The sequence below is a fragment of the Rhinolophus hipposideros genome (genome assembly GCF_964194185.1).
Source record: "Rhinolophus hipposideros genome assembly, chromosome: X".
Lineage (NCBI taxonomy): Eukaryota > Metazoa > Chordata > Mammalia > Chiroptera > Rhinolophidae > Rhinolophus > Rhinolophus hipposideros.
In genome coordinates, this window is record NC_138046.1 from 53,876,156 (window position 1) to 53,900,238 (window position 24,083).

Consider the following 24,083-nt stretch of genomic DNA (forward strand, 5'->3'; position numbering starts at 1 on the left):
ACCTGCATCACCTAGGAAGTTATTAAAAATGCAAAGTCTCAGGCCCCACCCCAGACCGACTGCATCAGAAACTCTGGGAGTGGGGCAGTCCGTCTATGTTTTAACAAGCCCTCCAGAGAATTCTGATACTCGCCCAAGTTCAAGAACCAAGCTAAATGATCTCTAAAGTCTGTTCAAGCCCTCAAGCTCTGTAATTTATTTGGAAACTATAAACTTCAGTAAATTAAAATATAAAACCAAAACCAACACTCTGTCATATATGTTTAAAAAGATTTCCTAAAATTAGTTTCTAAGGGTTAAAAGATAAGAATATTTTTCCTTGTATTCCCCACAGTACCCTTGCAAAATTCTTTATAAATACGAGGTAGTCAAGTCTTTACCATGTGGGTCAATTTTGGCTAAAAAAGAAAATTGGACCCAAAGATAGGTGTTCAACTTATCTTGAACAGTTACTTCCCTCCCTCCTGCCTGCTACCCAAATTATTCCATGGCTTAACAAAGCAGTAAGAAAACTACTGGAATTGGTTTTAATCTAAAAACAATAGAGATCTCACTTTCAATGAAAATGGGCTCAGGACACACCATCAGGGCTTACCAAGCAATAATAAAAGTAATTATTCTACCTTATTGCTAATACAATGCAGAACGATTTTGAAATTAATAAGACTAATGGCTATGGTTTTGATTCCAAGTAAGTAGGACGGATATTTGATAGGGAATTATTTTTATTTATGGAGGTATGATGATACCATAGTTATTTATAAAACAGTGTCCTTATTTTTAAAAATCTGATACTGAAATATTTAAAAATGAAATGTCACCTGGTGTTAGCTTTAGAATCATCAGGAGTTGAGGTAAGGTGAGTGGGTAAAAGAAACCAGATTGGCCGTAAGACAAGAGTTGAAGCAGATATGGGTTTGTGGGGATTCATTTTACTGTCCTACTTAAAAATTTTTAGAAGACAAAGCTGAAATATATATAGTTCTCTGCTATTTTTAAGAGAAAAAATAAGCATATAATGGGATCCTGGCAACCAAAGGAATCAACTAGAATGTTAAAAATGTTATTTCCCCCATTACAAAGGGAAATAACATTGTCCCTAAATCCAGTATCTGTCAATCTATTACTAAGAAACATGGATAATGTAATATAAACATCCCACTTACATGAGATCCAAACTGATAGCGAAAGGGTGAAGGATTGTCAGACCCAAGTAACAGTGACTCTGTTAAGGCTCGCATGTCACCAGAATAAAGAAGCACTCTGAGGGATAATTCTGAAATTGACATTTCTACTTACTTGTAAGCATGGTTTTTCTAAATCGGAATCTTTAAAAATTTGGGGCATCCGGATGGCTCAGTTGGTTAGAGCACGAGCTCTTAACAAGAAGATTGCTGGTTCAATTCTTGCATGGGATGGTGGGTTGTGCCCCCTGCAACTAACATTGAAAACAGCGACTGGACTAGGAGCTGAGCTGCGCCCTCCACCACTAGACTGAAGGACGACGACTCGGAGCTGATGGGCCCTGGAGAAACAAACATACAGTTCCCCAATATTCCCCAATAAAAAAAAATGTATGCCCCCGCATTGTCAATTAAAATGTTTGCCTCAGAGAAAGATGAACTAAGAGAAAGCTGCATGGCAACACGCTTTGCACGATAAAAACTGAGAAACTGGCACCAAATTTCCACATTACCCGAACATTAAAAATTATTCATAGTCAAATAGTTAATATTTGAGAAAATTCTCCATTAAACCACCATAGTCCCCAACTTTGGTAGTAGTTTTAATGACATACAAAATGAAACACAGCTTGCTGTCCCTCTCACACCAGTCGCCTACAACACTTAACTGTGGGTAGCAATTTTGAGCCACTCATTACTGTTCGTTGGTAAAATAATGAGGACAGTCACCACATAAAGCCTCAAATCTCTAGGATCAGCACTGTCCAACAGAACTTTCTGTGATGACGGAAATGTTCTGTATCCTGTGGTTTCCAATAGCCTCTCGCCATATGTGGCTGTCTATTGGCCACTTGAAGTCTGTCTTTCAAATTGGACCAAAGAACCAGAGAAAATTTTAAATTTTATTAATTGTAATTTATTTAAATAGCCACATGTGGTTAGTGGTTACCATAATGGTCAGTAGAGCTCTAGAATACCTAAGAAAAACACACACACACGTTTCACTTAATATCTAACATTTATTAAAAATTGAAGATTGCAGAAAAGCATGAATAAGACTGGATTTATTACACACACTCAATTAACTTACCTTTGACTAATAAATAAAAGTATTTAATATCACAAGAGGAATTTTGAGAATGAGGTTGATTTCAACCTCTGAAATTAAAAAGAAAAGCGGGTCAGACATTTTCTGAAGAAGCGAGCAACCCAGACCTCCCTCTAGTGGCAAGAGATAAAGATGCTGCTGAAAAGCTGAACGGCTTCTGCATCTATACGCGAAACTGCTCACAGACATTTCTTTTATATAATTATACCGTGTTTCCCCGAAAATAAGACCTAGCCAGACCAACAGCTCTAATGAGTCTTTTGGAGCAACAATTAATATAAGACCCGGGATTATATTATATTATATTATACTATATTATATTATATTATTATATCATACTGTATTATATTATATTATAAAGACCCAGTCTTATATAAGACCCGGTCTTATGTTAAAATAAGACCGGGTCTTATATTAATTTTTGCTCCAAAAGACACCTTAGAGCTGATGGTCTGGCTAGGTCTTATTTTAGGGGAAACACGGTAACTTTAAAAGATTCTAGATCAATATATAAAGAAAATACACCTTATTTTTTGTAAACAAAAGTTAGACCTAATTTTCACTTACTGTGAATACTAATCTCTCTAGAAATCTGATGTCTCCAGAAAAATATGATTTGCCAATGAAATTTAGGAAATTGGACAAAGCAAAAGTTTATGGAGACTTAACCAAACTGTGAGCAAAAGAAAAGCGAGCAATTCTTCTCTGCTGATGAATGTTCAGGGATGGAACATGAAAAGGAGTGGATTCAGAAGGAAAGTAGTAAGCAGCAATGGGGCTTGAAAAAAGTCATGGTACATCAAGAAACAATTAACGTATTACAAGAGTTCTTAATAACCAAAACAACTCTTCATTCTGATACTCAGGTTCAAAAGACAGCTTTGCCACATCGCCAGTTTTAATTACAACCATACATACTCACTTAGATTTATCTACTGAACTACTACTTTCAAGTACGAGAAGGAACTCAAAATAGAAACGACTTGTGTTACAGCTATTGTTTTTCCCTCACAGCTTCAGGAAAAAACACCTTTTATATACACTGTACCAAGTACAGAATGTACAGAAGAGAGTTATATATACAAAAGTGCATTAATATAATAATACATTTAGCAGAAATATAGGGGGAAAATCCTGGTTAACAATCTGATACATTACAGTATTTAAGACTACGTGAAGATTCTCCAAACGAGTCAACTTCCTACTTGCTTTGGTTATGATATTGATGCTATAGACCTAACCTTTGAAATTTAAAAAAAAGGGAAATTTTTAACCATCTGTGAAATGTTTTACATACACAGGTGTTTATCTTTAATAGCCTTTGACAACAGTCTTATTAAACTCCCAACACAAAGATTTAGAATGGATAATACCTATATCTAAATTAGAGGATTTAAAGAGGAAATTAAATTCATCCTCTACAGGAACAGACATGGTTTGCTCCATTCCTAAAAGCCTGAGCTGGATAATCTACCCCCAGAGTCAAAAGCAAGCAGCTCCACAAAACAAGCCATGGCTTCAGGCCATTGTTCCTCAGAACAATTCAGAATAAATCAGTATTAACTTGTCACTTAAAAGCATTAAGTCTACAGCTACCTTTACATAGTCAAAATGCATATTTATAATTAGAACAATTCTCTTTTCCATTCCCACCCCTCACCACAAAGAAAGAACACGTATTTCCACAGGTTCCACTGACCACAAAGATATAACATAGAAACTTGACAATGAAGAACAAGTACTACATATTGAAATCTGAGAAGACCAAACCAGTTTTTCTGAGTTCAATAAGAATGTCAAATTAACCAGAAGGTAAGGGGGGAGTGGAGTGGTAGATGAGGGTGAAGGGGATAGAATATATGGTGACGGAAGGAGAACTGACTCTGGGTGGTGAACACACAATGGGATTTGTAGATGATGTAATACAGAATTGTACACCTGAAATCTATGTAACTTTACTAACAATTGTCATCCCAATAAACTTTAATTAAAAAAAGAATGTCAAATTAAAAATTAGTTTACTATAATGGGATCTAGGTTAAAACATTAATAACCTTACTTTAAAATATAATTGTGAAGGGGGCTGAAAACAATTTTAGGGTAGTAGATGGGAGGAGGAGGGTTATCACTGTGTGAGGGATATAAATGATAAATGTCTAACTATGACATTGTTTTGTTCACCTGAAAGTAATAAAAATAATTTTAATATTAGAAAATTTATGAAAATAAAATTTTAGTGAATCAACTAAGATCTTTAGCTATACCATGCAACTTCCTTACTCTTACTCTAGCCAGTTAATTAAAGGAATTTTTCAGAGCTCTTTCTAAGCCTTTTGGAATAAGTAAATTACTTTCCAAAGAAATAAGAATTAAGCATTCTAAGGAGCTATGTTCCAGATACTATGCTGACCGAGATGCCTAGGTCTCAATATCTCTCAGATACTTCTTACCCACCCACTTAGCATAATGATTGTAAAGACAAAATTTATCTTACTTTGTCAGATTTAAAACAAATCCAAAGTTATCACAGTACATGGATATGCAAATACTTATTTTCTAACTAATAGTCCTTTTAAGGATTAAATTTACCTTTAAGTTTAGATATGTGGAATGTAAGTATGCTTGCCATCAATACTATTATTTGAATGCAATGGAATTTTCTTATCAACCATCTCGAACTATAAAGTGACTTTAAGTCACCCCCTCCCAATTCTAAGCAAACATTTTTCTTGAAGATAATAGGAATGCTAAAGGGTAATTTGTTAAAAAGGGAGAGAGAGGAGTGTTCTGGCTATTACACAAATGAGTGCAAAAAATCCTTAAAAGGTAACAAGAGAATCAACTTGCTATATATACTCTCTGTTCTTGCAGTACTTTTACCTTGAAAATTATCGTTCCAGATACTAAGAGTTATCTGGTATTTAGAAAGTATTCTGCGGGATGATCTTTTTCAGGGAAAAAAATAAAAGTATACATTAAGCTATATTTTAGATAACTTTCAATGTTCTTCAATGGCCTAGCTGGGCCAAAACTAAGTCATACAAGTGGAATTTAAGATCTTAAGGTTTTTATTTTCTTATATACTCTATTACCATTGACTGATTCAATTTAATGGCCTTGCTAACTGATATCCAACAGCATGGGCATTTTATAAAACGAATTACAATATTTAGATTATTTAGGAGTTTGGAAAAAGCCTGATATTGACAAAAAGTAGAGTTCACCTTTAAGGCACATGAGGCTACATAGAGTAAGCCACGAGCACAAATCTTTGCTAGAAAATCTGGAAACAAGATTTCTGTATTTGTTGTGTACTAATATTTTTGGTATAAATATGAAGATATTTGATAAATTTCACAATTTTTGGAACTCATCAAAATCTGGATACTTTTATATAGTAGTTTCTTGGAATTTTTCCTTTCCAAGTGGATTTAAACTTTTAAAAACTAAATAAAATGCGATGTCCACCCAATCCATAAAGTCATTAAATTAAAGTCAGTTTCTGGGATTAATTCAGAAATATTTAGTTAACCCAAAGGACTGAAGAAATGGACACAACTGCCACAGCCTAACAAAAAAATGAGACAAGTCTCATGACAAAAAAAAAGGTGTTATTTTACTCTAACTTCTTGTTGGGACAGAATGAACTAGCCCTTTATACTCCACTGCATATCATACTACATTGTCTTACTTTAATTCCATTGCAAAACTGTAGAAAAAGACAAGCCATTTCGTTTAACTCAAGGTTCATACCTGAAAAAGTTGTGGTGGAGACTGACAGACTTCTATATCTTTTTTTCAGTTTCATTGAAATATAATTGACATACCGTGTTTCCCCAAAAATTAAGACCTAACCGGAAAATAAACCCCAGTATGATTTTTTCAGGATGAAATCCCCTGAACAGAAGCCCTAATGTGTCTTTTGGAGCAAAAATTAATATAAGACCTGGTCTTATTTTCGGGGAAACATGGTACATACGAGACCTCTAATAAAATGTTTATGGATAAATCTCACGGGATTTTATCATGCTTTCAGTTAATAAGACTTATTTTTAAAGGGGGAGACTTATTTGCTCCAGTGTCAATTCTCTACAGATGAGAACTGACGCTGGAGCAAGTTTAAGTCTCACATTTTTATTAATTGTTTAGTTAGGGCTTATATTTAAAAAAAACAGAGTTGGGTTTGTTTTAAATTGAACTCAGAGATATACCAGATTGAGTAAGTTACTACTTATTCTAAGAAAGAAATAATTCAAACTTGAATTGTCTACACGAGGCGTTAAAACAGAACAAAAGTACAGCACATTAACGAAGACAAGAGAACTTCGTCTTTTTCTGCTGGGGGTGTTTTGTGTGTGTGTGGGGGGAATGGAGGAAGACTTTGTAATCTCCCTTCTGAATCATAAGCAAACCCAAGTTGTTTTACTTTCTTTTAATCAGAGAGGTATTTCAATTTCCTCCAAACCAACTTTGGGGACTATCTCTAAAAGACAGTTCATCAGATTTACACAAAATTTCACAGCACACTTTATTATAAACTCTCAAACCTTTATATACTTTTAAAATAGGCTTTGTGGCGCTTCGGTAAACTTGTTTAATAGTGACCTAAGTTCCATCTAAGGTAATAAGACTACATGATCATTGGGAGAGTAGAGAAATTGGTCTTATTACATCACGACCCTGTTTAGGATTTTCTCTTACAGGTCACTGTCAAGTAAATTCTTTCCAAGTATTTAACAAATAAATGCTGCTCTATGGTCTCCACAAGGGACCTGTTTGCCTTAAAGAGTAGGTACAGAGAACAATCATTCTCTGGAATTTTGCTTTTGCTAAGAGCAGTCAGAGAACGATGCTGCATTCGCTCTTCTCTCCATTTCCTCTTCCCATACTTGAAAGGGCACACACAATGAGGTTGACCCCTCCCACCTTCCTCAGAGTATTCTGGGGTCTATCCCCAAGCTCTCATTGGGCCCTCTAAGCTGGTCAGGAGCACCAAAGAGGGGTAAGAGGAAAGTCAGAAGGACTACTCCAACTGATAAGCACATACACATATATACTTTTATTTTAGTAAAATTTTAAAGTATGAATTTAGTAGTCTTCAAACTGTTACAACCATACCACAGACCTCAGCAAAGCTGCAATATATCAGTTTTTATCCTCAGTTTGAATTCTTTACTCTTCAAGGAACCAAAATGAAATCCAACTTTCAAAACATACGAATGTGCGCAAAGGTTAAGCCTTTATATTTAGATGAAGAATTTTAAATTAAGAATTGAAGTCATTAATCTTTATCTTAACAAGTTACTTGACATGATTGAAAAGTTAAAGTAGAAATCCCCATCAAGCTGACTCTACGTTTAAAAACTACTGATTCCAACTCCTACACTATCATGACTACCTGCCAAAGCATTCACAACAAAATGAAGATTATGAAAGTCAGAAAGCAGCTTGATTGTCAGTAGTATCCGTGTCCTTCTTTAACCCACGTGAATGTTTAAAGACATGGTAGAAAGAAAGGACTCACACTATGTCTAATGTTCATGATAAAATTCTCCATGAAAACATTTTTAAAAACTCCGTGACTTCACGTTTAAAATTAGTTTTATTAACAGCCAACCACCTAAGAGTTTCTTTTTCCTATTATCTCACTACTCTGTGTATTTCTAGTGATTTATAGAGGTTAGCAGAACTGTAAGGGTTTTCTTTAGTTAATTTTGACCATTAACCTGTTTCTGTGCCAGAAGCTATTAAACCAAATATTTAAAAATTAGAGCTGTGCTGGGGAAAAAAAGACCTACAAAAAGAAGATAAGAGAGATATTTTCTGCCTTTGAATAGTTTCACAGCCTAAAACTTCAGAAAGCAGTGGAAAAGTAGAATAGGCTGTTTTGCTTAATTGCTTTCTCACTTGAATATTAATCAACATAACATCAAGTCTAAAATTCAGCTGATAGTAACATGATTTCCTCAGTAGTCATCACTTACAGGAGTCTGAATTTACATAAAGTGAAAAACAAACCTAACAGGAAAGCTATTAGGGCCTGTTTTTTGAGTTAATAATGAACATAAACAGAACTAAACCTAACGAAGGCACTATTATAAACAGCAATCCACACCAACCCCCACAACCTCCATAAAAGATTTCCACTAGGAATTGAGATTCATGCTATGGCCCTTTAGGAAAAGTAATCAAAGAAATTGTAACATCAGAGAAACTGAACTGTGATCTCTACACATGTACATATACTGACATAATAAACTACTTGTCAGAAGTACCTTGAAATCTTCTACACCGTAAAAGTACCGGTCTTTGAAAAAGCCTACTTAACCACCCTAAAGTTTAAATAGTCAAAACATTTACTAAATCAGTGGTTCTTAAAACTAGAGTACACTGGCAGAATGCTCCAGTACTTGTTAAAACACAACGCTGGTCCCCACCCCCGGGCTTCTGATTCACCTGGCCTGGGTGGGGCCCCACAGTAAGCATCATCACTAACAGGTCTCAGGTGATGTTCAAGCTGCTGGTCTGGGGACCACCTGCTGAGAACCAGGGGCCTAAATTCTTAATGGTGGTCAGCACAACCCTAACCAAAAGTTTGGTCAAGATGCATGTAAACAAATCAGTATAGAATACTTCAATGCTTAGAAAGAATGCTGACTGCTTCACCCTTATTACATCAAGACATCTACATCTGCTTCATGGTCTTCCTCCGTCACTTTCAAAGACAACACTTCTTCATTCAGGAAGAGCCCACTGAGCCGCTCCTTCCGAGCCTGCCTCTGCTCTTTCAGCTGCCTCTTGCGTAAGGCCTTCTGCTGCAACTTCCGCTGCTTGGATCGCTTCTGTCAAAGTACAAATTTCTAAATCAGTAAGGTTTAGTTCTGGCATATCCACCCCAAAGTATCTTATGGATCAAATCTGTGTTTTCAGAATTTTTAGAGATGTTCAAGTTCCTCTGCAGTGTGATCCTGGTTCCAATAAATGAGCCACTGGCTTAGACTTGAAAATGAGTCTTTAAGATTCTTATTTTTATGGTATTTGACCAGTGAATGTTCCGACAAGGAAGGACTGAAACTTGATTGTTTTGACTAGTTACAGCTAACTAATCATTTCAAAGACTTCTTTAAATCAAATTAAGGTACACTGGTGTCAGTGCAGCGTGAATACACAGTAAACAATACTGAACACAAACAGGAAGAACATTCCCCAAATCTCTAATGGGTGTGCTTTCAAGGTGCCTTTCATCCAAAAGCACTAGCAATTTCCCCGTGACCATGAAAGAATCATATCTTTTTCATATTAAGCAAATACCATCTTCAAAGCCCATTAGAAACCCAGTGGGGACTCTATTCCTCGTCACTGGTGAACTGATGCCAAAAAGGAATGACCACATATCCAGAGGAATCCCTTGGCAACCAACAAAGCTGGCTCTGTTTCTGATACTTCGGTAAAAGCCAGAGAAGGAATCTTTGTGTATCTTCTAGCCACCACTGGGTTTCCAAAGAGTTAGAGACACCTTTATCATCCTTAAGTTGGCTCCAGACTGTCACCACTGCAAGGAACTGAATTTCTCTGCTAAACATCACGGAACCATACATATACTTATTTTATCTCCTATTTTTTATATGCCCAATAACATACAGAATTTGTTCAACTGTGATTAGAGATAGAAATTAAAGAAAGCATTATTACATTTTATAAAGGGATAAGAAGAAACATTCAAGACTAAAACATTAAGAAAACACAAAAGACAGAATATTCTTAGGAGCTAATTAATAGACAGAAACTTAGTGAGATCCATTCATTGTTTCCATCACTTTATCTTACTTAAAAGATACAAAAATCAGATAAAATTGAATGGCACGGTTGTGGGTCACAATAACATTTCAAAGCACTCAGCCTAAAGGGCTTTGTTCAACAGCAGAGCACCCTGCTTGTTCACTTCAAACCAAAACTGGTATCAGCCAGAAAGCAGGAGCTTAACTCTAAAGAAATGTAGTACTGAGGAGGTACTAATGTTAACCTTGAAAGGTAGAGTTTTGTACTGATTAGATGTCTTACTTTGGAATCCCGAATCCGCTCTGCCGCACTTGCAGAAAGGTTGCTGTCACTGTGTGCTCGACTCATGTTGGCACTAGAGTTTGAAGCCGAGTTTCCAACACTGGACCCACTGCTGCTTGCAGAACTGACCATGCTGGCACTGCTGCTGCTGGCACTGGCACCGCTCACACCACTGGTGCTGGCACAGCTGAAGTTGCTTCTCTTCCAGGCCTCTCTTGCAGGCCGCTGGCGAGGACTATGCTCCTTGATATAGTTTCTGACCTTGGAACACGCAGACCAAAACTGGTTAGTGTTGTTCTTTGATGTTCTACCCTCAAAATAGTGGAGAAAAGAAGAATACTGTACTTAATTTAAAAGAGTGTCAAAAGTGCTACAGATAAAAAAAAAAAGTGCTACAGATGTACATAGGTATAAAGAAGGACAAAAGAAATCCCTTGACAATGTTAAAAATTCTAGAATACATACTATGGAGCTGGATTTTAAAAGCACACATAAAATATACTCAGTAAATGGAAAAAAACATACTGGCCTCCAGAATTTAGGATTATAGCATAACACTCAGAAACAGAAACTGACAATAAAATAAATGAAATTAGACATTTTTTTAAAAAGTCTCCACTTACGATGATTTAAGTATGTTGCTAATTATATCTAACATTAGGGTGTTTCATAAATCTTAACTAGTGGCCCACGGTACCTGTCTTCAAATCCAAGGCCTCAATTTACCATACTAATACAAAATGGGCTGGCATATAGAAAATTATAGTATATCTGTTGAGAGAAATACTGAAATGAGAAAAATGTTTCGTAAATGATGATAAATGCAAAAAAAAATTTAAAAAGTAGAATATAAGTATTCACTTAACTACGTACCAAGGAAAAACAGAGCAGTAAAGACTGTATTTAGAAGATATCAGAAATGTGTATTTCAGAATAGCAGAAAGAAAAACTAATTAATTACGTTTGACCGTAGCCAGGGTCAATTACTCCCTAAGACTATTCAAATCCTTCAGCTCAGATTTCATTCAAGTATACCTCTCAATAATCAGTATTTTGACTCTGTCAGCCTGTCTTTTGTAAGCAGAGATAGAATAAATCTATACCTTAGGATAACCACCCCTCGTGTAGTGAAATTAAGTTTCAAAGCCTACACAACTAAAAAGCAAATTATAGATCCATGTGATCCCAGAAAGGTACTGCCAGGTAATATGTACAGAAAAATCTCTTACAACCGTATGTTTTCAACTATTACCATCATTTTTTCCAATATTACATTTCACAACAGTGATTTTGACCTTAATTATCTATGTATTTACATAAGATTATTCAAGTATGCATGTTATAAAACAAATGGTATTTTTAAGGGCAGAACAATATGTATTTTCTTTACATACCTGCTTCAGTTTTTCATCTGTGAGACAGTTAAGTTCAATAATAAACTCACTATCTGTAGGGGAGATTTGAGCAGAAGGATCAATTATTTTAATAATGTCAAGTTGCTCCCGAAGACCCATCTCAGTACTGACTTTACGACTCAGATACTCAATATATTCCACCTATGTGATGAAAAATTATAACAAGATTAATGCCAAAACCTCTGATCATTTAGTGTTCATTCATAATGTGTTTAAATGTCAAAGCACTTACTATTATATTTGTTCCTTGCAAAACAGTTAATTAAAACTCAAATTCAGATTTATTAAACAACCCACATTTACCCAGTGACTGTAAACAGGCAATAAATTCAGTTTCACATATTCTCCACATATATGCTTTTAATTAAGAATGTCGTGATCTCTACCTGTTCATCATTTGTCATCGCACTCCAAGGAAGTTCATCTAAATTCCGGTGCTTGTTTTTCTTTTTAGGAAGCAAGCAAGGTGAACTTGGAATACTGGGTATAACATCAGAAAGCACGTCACTCCCACTGGCAATGTCACTGCCTGGTAACTTGATAACAATTACGAGAAAGGGGCATGGAAAGCAAAATTTTTAATAAATACATTTTAAATACCACAACATATTTTATACTGATTAAAAATTCCTTTAATAAAAGACCAATGACAAATACAGAATCAGAAGACATTAATTCTGATCCACTCCTACTTTAGACAAAGCAGCATTTTCCAAAAGTTTAAAATCAAAATCAAGTCTTGTTAAAACGCTATCTTAAGAGTCAATCGTCATTAAGTTTTTAAATTCATAATGTGAATGCAGGCTAGGGCTCACACAGCATAATGAATAAGGAGCACTGGTCTCCATCTCAAGAGACTTGAGGGATCTGCCATGACCTGGCTCTTTGCCAGACACTGCTAGACATACTGCCAATACAAAGACAAATAAATCATGGCCCTTGTCCTCAAGTCTGTACCTATAACCTCAAGACAATTAAAATCTTTTAAATTATGACATTAATATAAAGCAAAACACTTTAAAGACCAGAAGTATTATAAAAGAAAAATTAAGGAAAAAGTGTTCAGAGACAATGTGTAGACAAAGGAGAAATGCAAGCAAGCCTAATACACAGAAAATCAAATCAATTTAAAGTGAGATGGACAGCAAAAATACATGCTGTAATTTTATACTGCCTATTAAAAGCCAGTTAGAATGAATTTAATTTTTTAACAGCTTTACTGACTTATAACTGATATACAAAGAACTGTACATATTTAATGTGTACAATTTGATGAGCTTGGACATATGTACCAATATGTAATGTTTCCCCGAAAATAAGACCTAACTGGACAATCAGCTCTAATGCGTCTTTTGGAGCAAAAATTAATATAAGACCCAATCTTATATTATATTACATTATTTTATATTATATTATACCTGGTATTATATTATATTATATATTATATTATATTATATTATATTATATTATATTATATAAGACCCAGTCTTCTATTATAGTAAAATAAGACCGGGTCTTATATTAATTTTTGCTCCAAAAGATACATTAGAGCTGATTGTCTGGCTAGGTCTTATTTTCAGGGAAACACGGTATATACCCGTGAAACCATCACTATAATCAAGATAATAAACATCTATCACCTCCAAAACTCAGAATGGATTCAATTTTAAATAAATGTGTTAAAGTCATTCATCAAAAAAATGAGTATTTTCTTCTACAAGGAGCACATAATTTTCAAAGATAATGCTTTTGTTGTTACAAGGTACAAAACAGAACCATTTCGTTGTTGCTGTTTGGTTCTATAGACTTTGCAATTATATCTGAATTCTGGTTGAATATTAGGCTTTTGAAGTTACCAAAAGAGAAAAGCTACTTTTGCCATGAAGAATACTGTCATCACATGTATTTGGCCTCCTGTTGGCCCCACAGCAGCACAACATGGACAAGGGGATTCAAAGGAGTGTAAGTCCTGGTCTTTACCCAAGAACTTTATACTCTACTTGGAAAGACAGTAACATAAACATACAATTATACAACACAGAAAATGACGAATGTTAGGTTTGAAATGACAGGTCCTCAGTGGAAATATCTAACGGTGACGTAAAGCTGTAGGATTAAAGCTCAGAAGAGCTACAAGGGGGCAGGCATTGGAGAGTCCATCACATAGAAGGGAGGAATGAAGCCGCAAGCATGGGGCTGATCACTAGACAAGATGACCGTGACACTTAGAATGAAATTGTCTAGGTTAGCTACTACTCTTAAAAACCACATTTTCACTTTGACAGTCACAATTTGTGTGACTTCTATGTAACTACACTGCTTGAATTGCTCACTCTTAGTCCTAATATTATCTAGTCAGTGTCAGTCATGGAAGGATGATTACTGAATGCACACATGAAGGCCATCTCTTTTTCAGCCTTTAATGTCAAAGAAGAAAATGTTTTGCTATTTTCCCTTTGAAAGACTTCAAATCACATTACTACATTAAAGCTCTCCCTAAGATTCCTAAAAGAAAGTAAGACATTCATCAGATGAAAGGCCTCCCCTACTTCAAGTTCCTTTGATAAATTAGGTAGAGAAAGGAACACTCAAAATATCTACACTCTCAATATTTAAGAAAAATTTTCATCTAAATCTTTAGCAATTATCTACTAGGTGTCAGACTATGGTAAGCATTTAAATGTGTCTTTAATCGTGTTTATATGTTTGTTTTGAGGAGGGAGTAAGGGGGGGGGCAAGAATGGCAACTAATGATTCTTTGGCCATGTTTTTCAGGGAGAAGAAAGAAGATCCCAGAGTTGAAATCCCAGCTCCACTACTCACTAGCCATGCGACCTTGTGGAGGTTAGTTTGCTTCTTTGAGCCTCAGGGTCTTCAGTGTAACTTATGGTTAATATCATCCATCTCAAAGGATTGTTGAAAGGTTTAAATGAGGTAACAAGCCTGGCACATTTTGCTTTTTCTATCTCTTGCCATGGTTTTGGACCCTTAAAAATAATAGCATAAATACTCAGAGAATGCCACATGTTACTAAGGTGGCTGGGTTAAGTTTCACAATGTCCTCTCTCAGAATGGCAGAAGGGAGAAAAGGAAAGGCATTCAGGTAAGGAGAACAGTTCAATAAAACAGATGGAAAAACATAGGATGAGGGTAAGGAAACCAACATAATTAAAACAGAAAATCACGCCAGGGATTTGAAAGCTAAGAGAAGAACCAGAAACTGGCGTATGACATGTAGAAGTGAGCCGCTGACGTTCCTACCATGTTTCCCCAAAAATAAGACCCTGCCAGACAATCAGGTCTAATGCATCTTTTGGAGCAAAAATTAATATAAGACCCGGTCTAATATAATATAATATAGTATAGTATAGTACAGTATAGTATAATATAATATAATATATAATACTCAGTCTTATTTTACTATAAGAGCCGGTCTTATATTAATTTTTTTTATTTCTTCTCTAATCTTTTTTTTTAATTTATTGGGGTGACAATTGTTAGTAAATTACATAGATTTCAGGTGTACAATTCTGTATTATATCATCTATAAATCCCATTGTGTGTTTAATTTTTGCTCCAAAAGACGCATTAGAGGTGATTGTCCGGCTAGGTCTTATTTTCGGGGAAACAGGGTAAGTAGAAGTAACTTAATGAAACTGGTCTTGAGGGAAGATGAGTTAAAAAGCAGTATGGGGACAAAATAAAGTAAGAAAAGACTGGAATTAGACAGGAAGCTGGTTTGATCTAGGCCTGGACAAAGATAAGCAAAAATGGAAAGAAAAATGGGAACAGAGAAAATTTCAAATGAAAAACAATTTACAAGGCTGTGTATAACTGAATGGACAAGGGTAATAGACACATGACCAATGTGGGACCAGAAGAAAGCTGGCGACATTTCAGTCATAAAACCCATCCAGGGTGATGCACTTAAAACACCTCAATTTTTACAGCAAGAGACCTGAAGCAATGCTACAGATCTTCTAGGCTAACACCCTATTCTACAATGAAGGAAAAGTTATGTCCAGGGAGGGTCTCTTAGTGGCAAGATCCAAAGTAGGACACAAGTCCACTGCTTTCTACGACGCAAAGACATCCCACCTTACAAGTTTTGGGTATAAGAGAAGAATGCAACTTGGGATACCGAGAGTTTGTAGTGATTCAGAGAGAAGCAAGTACGAGTCCTTTGAAATGACAACAGCTATTTTTCACTACACTCTAAGACATGTCACAAAGCAGACTCTATTTTTTTCCCACCATAACTGGAAGTTTCATTACTGATCAAGGACTCAGCATCAGATAACAGGTTAGCATTAAATAATAAGGTCATCTAAGTGGAAATGTCAAGTAGTCAATTGGAGATATGGGATGAGAGTAGCAGATGCACATGACAATTAATTGTATGGGCTCTTGTATATTTATTAGACCAGCAATTTTCCATTTTGTAACTGATAATATATTTCAGGATAAAAATGCTTAATAATTCTCATCCCACATTTTTCACAGATAATATTTGGTATATTTATATTATAATCAGTAATTGTGACATTTAGGGAGAATTAAATCAAACCTCTGCCATATTTTCTGTAACATGCAGCAAAATTTTATGAGTAAGCTCATTTTCTGTAACAGCTGATGTGTAATTTCAAATTGCACCTCTACGTTTTAAGTGTGACAGCTGAATTACTCACTCTTTAAATTTTCTATGCCTTCCTGCACAACGATAAAATAATTTCTCAAGCTCTAAGACTAGTCAAATATATCTTCAGTAATAAAAGGACTGCGCGCAAAGAAAACTATCAGCAAAGCAAAATGCTTTGAGGCTACTTCAAATGCTAAGATGCTACTTCTTTCTAAGGTTAAAATCCTGCCTTATTAAACAGTTGGTATCTACTACTTCCCAGAATCTATGAATCATTTATATTTACTTTAGTAGTAACTGAAACATCTGTTAAAAAGATTTAAACAGGTACAGTTTTTAATCATAACAGAGGTAACACAAATTTTTTAACCACAGTCAACAATTTTTAGTCTGTATTAATCCTAACACATAATTTGTAATTATCTTCTTGGATAATTTACTGCTCATCATTAAGAGGTCCCACAAAGACAAAAGAGCATTTTAAACCTTTCAGCATATTTAAATAGCAATTATCCATGGCAACAGAGTACCCATATTCCAATTTCCTAAGTGGGAAAACACATTACTAAGGCAGGCCTGATTTTTGTTCCAATGTTGTAGTCAGTCATGTACATGAACAGTGACTGGTTGAAGATAGTTCTCTAACTATTCATGAAATGAGTGAACAAATCAACAATTAAAAACTGCCTGCCACTTTGCAACATTATAAAAATGCTAAATAAATCACATAAAATAAGCAGAAAACCATTTCTCAGAATTATTAGGGCTCCCTGTAATTACTTTATTAAGAAAACTTGTAGTCCGATTTTAAATACGAAGTGTGCATTTAAAAAAATGAGGCACTGAAGAATAAAAAGGCACCCACACAGATGCTCACTGCTGTGTTACCTTTAATAGAAAAAAACATGAAACAGATGTACATAGGGGAATGATTTCACAAGTTCTGGCATGTCTAGTACCAGGAATATTATGTAGTCATTAAAAGAGTCACTATGGAGATCATGAAAAGGTTTACATGTTAAATGAGAGAATCTTTTTTTATTAGTTTCAGGTGTACAAAGCAATGTAATAGACATTTGTACCCCTCACAAAGTACCCCCCCACCGACTAGCCCTCTGACATTGTATATAGCTGTTATAATTCCATTGACTATATTCCCTATGCTGTACTCCACATCTTGTGACAATATATATACAGAGCATGCCAAAAAAATGTATACAAATTTTAAGAAAGGAAAAACTGTATTAAAATTTTAATACGCAATATATACTAAGAACAAAAGATGATTACAAGTCACATTTGACTTCTGCAATTACAAGAGGTGCTCAAAGTGGTTACCATCAGCGTCCAGACACTTCTGATTAATTACATTATTTAATTATACAAGGGATGCCAAAAAAATGTATATACAAGTAGACACTTTGGGCAACATTGCTCAAGCAGTGGTTCACTGTAATCAGAAGTGTCTGGACGCCGATGGTACCCACTTTGAGCACCTCTTGTAATTGCAGAAGTCAAACATGACTTGTATTCATCTTTTGTTACTGGTATATATTTTACAATTTTAATACAGTTTATTCCTTTCTTAAAATGTGTATACATTTTTTTGGCACCCTCTGTAGTTGACATTTAATATTTTTCTACTACAGCTTCAGGTGTATAGTGCAGTGGTCAGGCATCTACACAGTCTATGAAGTGATCCCCCAATAAGTCCCGTGCCCATCTGGCACCTTACATAATCTACAACATTACTGATTATATTCCCCATCTTGTATTTCATATCCCGTGACTATATCATGACTACTAATTTGTACTTTCTAATCCCTTCACTTTCTTCCCCATCCACACCCCCTTCCCACCCAGCAACCATCAGTTTTTTTCTCTGTATCTCTATTTCTGTTTAATTTGCTCATTTATTCTGTTCTTTAGATTCCACAGATAAGTGAGATCACATGGTATTTGTTTTTCTCAGTCTGACTTATTTCACTTAACATAATGTTCTCTAGGTCCATCCATATTGTTGCAAATAGTAAGATTTCATTCTCTTTTATGGCAGAGTAAAATCTTATTGCAATATTTTATGCAGAAGAAAAGGGAACACTTCCTAACTCATTCTATGAGGCCAAAGTCCTACAAAGATATCACAAGAAAACTACGGACCAATATCCCTTATGAATACAGATGCAGAAATCCTCAACAAAATACTAGCAAGCCAAATCCAGCAGCATATTAAAAGGGTTATATACCATGACCAATGAGGATTAATTCCAGGAATGCAAGGGTGGGTCAACGTACAAAAAAAAAAAAATCAATCAGTGTAGTATATCATACTAATTAACAGAATGAAGGAAAGAAACTGCATGGTCATCTCAGTAGATGCAGAAAAAGCATGTGACAAAAATCTAACACCCTTTCAGATAAAAACAATGAACAAAACAGGAACAAAAGGGAAATTCCTCAATATGTTAAAGGACATTTATGAAAAACCTATAGCTAACATTATACTCAACGTGAAAGACTGAAAGCTTTCCCTTAAGATCAGGAAAAAGACAAGGATGCCTTCTTTTGTCACTTCTATTCAACACTGTACTGGAGATCTAGCCAGGGCAATTAAGCCAAAGAAAAAAAGCTATCCAGATTAAAAAGGAAGAAGAAAAACTATCTCTAGTATTTATAGATGACATGATCTCAAATATAGAAAACCCTAAAGAATCCACACAGAAAAAATAAACTATTAAAGCTAACAAATGAGTTCAGCAAAACTATAGGATACAAAATCAAATTACAGAAATCAGTTGTATTTCTATACACTAGAAATGAATAATCTGAAAACGAAAATAAGAAAACAATTCCGTTTACATACAACTGCATCAAAAGAATGAAATATTTAGTAACAAATTGAACCAAGGAAGTAACATGTTTCCCAAAAAAATAAGACCTAGCCGGACAGTTAGCTCTCATGCGTCTTTTGGAACAAAAATTAATATAAGACCTAGTCTTATTTAAGATCCAGTATTATATTATAGTAAAATAAGACCGGTGCTTATATTAATTTTTGCTCCAAAAGACGCATGAGAGCTGACTGTCTGGCTAGGTCTTATTTTCGGGGAAACAGGATACAAGACTTGGACACTGAAAACTGTAAAACGTCACTGAAAGAAACTAAAGAAGACCAAAATAAATATCTGGTCTTTTTTTAATATTGTTCATGGACTGGAATATTTAATATTGTTAAAATGGCAATACTCTCCAAATCAATCTGCAGATTCAATGCAATCCTTATCAAAATTCTGACTTTTGCAAAAATGGACAACATAATCTTAACATTTATATGGAATTGCAAAAGGGACCCCCAAATAGCCAAAATAATCTTGATAAAGAACAAAGTGAACTCACAATTCCTGATTTCAAACCTTACTACAAAGCCAGAGTAATTAAAACAGTGTGGTAGTGGCATAATATAGAATTGTGAGTGCAGAACTAAACCTATATATGTCTATGACCAATTTATTTTCCACAAAGGTACCAAGACCATTTGATAAGATATGGCCTCTTCAATGAATGGTGCTAGGACAACTGGATATCTAAATGCAAGAGAATAAATTTGACCCCTATCTTACACCATATACAAAAAGTAACTCAATGGGTAGCTGGTTAGCTCAGTTGGTTAGAGCACGGTGCTCTTGACAACAGGGTTGCCAGTTCAATCCCCACATAGGCCACTGTGAGCTGCGCCCTCCACAGCTAGATTTAAACAACTACTTGACTTGGAGCTAATGGGTCCTGCAAAAACATACTTAAAATAAATAAATTTTTTTTAAAAAAAAAGTATTAAAAAAAGTAATTCAAAATGGACCAAAGACCTAAATTTAAGAACTAAAATTCTAAAACTCTTAGAAGGAAATAACGTGAAAGCCTGCATAACCAATGTTTTTTTGAAACAAAAATATATATGACATCATAAGCACAGCATTCAAAGAAAAAAGATAAATTGGATTTCATTAAAACTAAAAACTTCTGTGTGTCAAAGGACACTTATCAAGTGAAAAGACAACCCACAGAATGGGAAACATTTTTGCAAATCATGTATATAGTAAGGATCTAGTAGCCATATATATATATAAAGAACTCTTATCATTCAATAATAAAAGACAAATAACACAATTTTAAAAATGGGCAAAGGCTTTGAATAGACGTTTTTTCCAAAGAAGATATACAAATAGCCAATAAGTACATGAAAGGATGCTCAACACCATTAGTCATTAGGGAAATGCAAATCAGAACCACAATGAGATACCAGTTTACACATAGTAGGATGGCTATAACCAAAGGAGAGACAATACCAAGTGTAGTCTCCCAGGATATGAAGAAACTGGAACTTTCACACACAGTCACTCATTGCATGTTTCAGTCAATGCCAGACCACATATATAAGGGTGGTCCCATCAGATTATAACGGAGCTGAAAAATTCCTATTGCCCAGTGAACATCTTAGCCGTCATAAGCTCACAGCACAACGCATTACTCAGGTGTCTGTTGTGATGTTGCTATAAACAAAACTACTGCACTGCCAGTGGTTTAAAAGTATAGCATACACAATTAATTATGTACAGTATATAATACCTGATAATGATAAATGACTGTCACTGGTTTATGTATTTACTAAAATGAACTTATCATTATTTTAGAGTATATTCTTTCTACTTGTTAAAAAAAGTGGGGTACTGTCAAACAGTATGCCGTGTCACACTGGCAGCAGCCTCATATACCTTGTGTTTAATGAGCCTCTCGATTGCATCATTTTCCCTAGTGCTTGATTTAATCTCCTGTTGTTTTGTACAATAACATGCTGGACTTGACCATGCTGGCAATCTGATGTCGGACTTCCAGCCTGCAGAACTGTGGAAATAAATGTTTGTTGTTTAAGCACCCCCCCCCCCAACAGCCTATGGTATTTGTTCTAGCAACCTGAGCTGACTAAGACAGGAATGAACTACTGTTACACGCTACAACATGGATGAACCTTGAAAACGTCATGTTAAGTGAAAGAATTCAGACACAAAAGGCTACATATATGAGTCCACTTATGTGAAATGTCCAGAAAGGCAAATACATAGAAAAAGTAGATTACTAGCGATTCCTAGGTGATGGGGCAAAGGGAATTGAGACTATCTGCCAACAGGTATGGATTTCTTTTGGGGGTGATGGAAATGTCCTGGAATTAGTGGTGATGGCTACATTGTGAATATATTAAAAATTGCTGAATTATACACTTTAAAATTATTTAAATGGTGAATTTCATATCAATTTTTCAAAGTTTGAAAAAAATTATATTTTCTATCCAAATCATATTTACAACTATATATAAAATAGAAGCCTTTAAATTTACATAAAATTTAAAAATAGAGATGTAGATTATTTATTTCCTCTTTAAAAACTCTTCATTTTCAGGGTGGCATTGTTTATAACAAGAAAAAACTGAAACCAATCTAAATACCCATTATTAAGGAATTGATTAAATTATGATGTAGCTATCAAAAACAATGAGATATATTAGTTGAAAAAAGGAAAGGGTCAAAGAGTGGCTGAAGTATGATTCCATTTGTGTGTTTTTAATGCTAGACAAACATACTTGTATTTGTAGAAGCTCTTCACAGTGCTAACCACAGTGGAGTGGGACTTGGAGACTCTTATTTTTTATATTTTACATTGTTTTCATAAAAAAATGTTTGAAATAAAATAGCATCTGATTCCTCTTTTGGAATACAACTTCAAATATTTAGATGGCTTTCAAACACAGTAAACATTCAAGTATCTGTTGAATATAACATTTGTTGTATGCAAAGAAAGCTTCTTTAAATGTTGTTTTTTCACAATCAGAAAATAGATGTTGCAATAACACAATCTACATTTTCTGATAGACTGCACTCATTATAAGGCAGCCTTTCCAAACATTTTGCCACAAAGCCATTTTACATGGTGTATGTGCCACAAGAAAAAACAGTGTCAAGCGAAAAACATCTCTACATACGAAGAGAATACAAAGTGAGAAATTATATTGTATTTCAGATAATAGAACTCAAAATTACGTATTCAAGATAATAATGGTTTGTGATCCTAGATATATAACATGACCTTGATATAAGGACACTGTGCCTATAAGGACAGAAAGGCTGTTTATTATAATGTAGGAAAAGTAAATTCACTGAGATTCAAGCATAGAAAGGTACTAATGATATATAATAATGGGAATACGAGTATCAAATTACATGAAAATCTACAAAAAGGTACCTATAGCATCAGAAGCCTAAAAGGTATATTAGCAGAAATAAAGAATGCATATTCCATCTAATTCGCAATGTTGTCAGAAAACCTGCAGGATTAGATAAACAATGGAGAAATTTGCTTTGCAGTAGAGATGAAAATATCAAAATAGAAATTCATACTTCTACCTAGTAATGATCGCAATATAAGAAAACAAAAACCCACCTGCCATTCAAACTCGCTATCCGACCAATCCCAGTATGTGCTAATAGAAGAAGACACATCACTGCAGACGCTCCCCTCAGGGAATAAATCGAAAGAAGTGAAGTCTTGATCATCTAACAGGGAATAGCAATCATCTTGATCTCCAACAGAAACTGATGAAAACAGCTCCTCACTGCATTCTGAGCTGGCAACGCTTGTTCCACAAGAAGTTAAGTTCCACCTTAAAAACATAACACAAAAGAAATCACAACAGGAATCACAGAATCCATTCAATTTAAAGATACTGATAAGATGTATTCATGAGGAATGGGAGTTATCTCGCTTTCAGGTATGACAATGATACTGTGATTTTCAAAAGAGCCCTTATCTTTTAAGGATATATAACACAATATTTATGAATGAAGTAGTCTGGGATTTGTCTTGAAATAGTAAGGAAGGGGTTGACAAATGTGTAAGGGGTTGACAAAATGTGTAAATGATAAAGCACACTGCCATATGTGAATAATTGTTGAAGCTGGGTGATGGGCATGTAGGGTTCATTACACTATCCTCTCTACTTTGGTACCTATCTGAAAACTTTTATAATAAAATATTTTTAAAGAAAAATGTATTTAAATTAGGATTAAAGTAAAACATTCACCCACAAACAAAACATACCATAGTGGTTCTTAGTAAGGTCTGGAGTCAAACTGAGTTCAAATTCTTGCTCTGTCACTTGCCTGCTGTTCAATCTTAAGCAAAACACACCCTCCCCAAGCCTGTGTCCTCATTTTTAAAATGCAGTTATTGTGAAGATTACATGAGAATGCATACAGAGCCCTTAGCAGACACAAAAAGTGCTCAATACATGGTATCTATTATTATTATTATTATTATTAAAGGAAGAGGGTAGCCATTGCAGGGCAGAAAAAAAGCACCAACAAAGTACATAGGTTTCTTGTATTTAAAAACTTTTACATATCAATGTTATACAGGGTCATTGCATAGATGCTGGAACAAGAAAGGAGTAATTAAGAAGATTAAAGTGACAAACAATACCCAGCAATAACTAATCCATAATATTTTGGTACTTTTTCTGCATGCATATGTGCTGTTTCACAAAATCAGCATTCTGCATATATTTTAATATCCAGCTTTTTTTCACTTATTATATACTGAATGTTTCCCCAAGTATATTACTTGAAAAC

General features: G+C 34.8%; 1 protein-coding gene across 1 annotated transcript in view; it reads right to left on the minus strand.

Annotated features, from left to right (window-relative positions):
• Nucleotides 1-2,270: 2,270 nt before the first annotated feature.
• FAM199X (family with sequence similarity 199, X-linked) overlaps nucleotides 2,271-24,083 on the minus strand; it is a 30,035-nt gene continuing 8,222 nt past the window's right edge. The window contains exons 2-7 of the mRNA XM_081043836.1: nucleotides 22,897-23,116; nucleotides 12,155-12,304; nucleotides 11,748-11,909; nucleotides 10,354-10,614; nucleotides 8,019-9,134; nucleotides 2,271-2,522 (exon numbers count right to left, since the gene is read on the minus strand). Coding sequence (XP_080899962.1) covers nucleotides 8,964-9,134; nucleotides 10,354-10,614; nucleotides 11,748-11,909; nucleotides 12,155-12,304; nucleotides 22,897-23,116 — 964 coding nt within the window. The 3' untranslated portion in view covers nucleotides 2,271-2,522; nucleotides 8,019-8,963. The remainder of the gene's footprint in view (nucleotides 2,523-8,018; nucleotides 9,135-10,353; nucleotides 10,615-11,747; nucleotides 11,910-12,154; nucleotides 12,305-22,896; nucleotides 23,117-24,083) is intronic.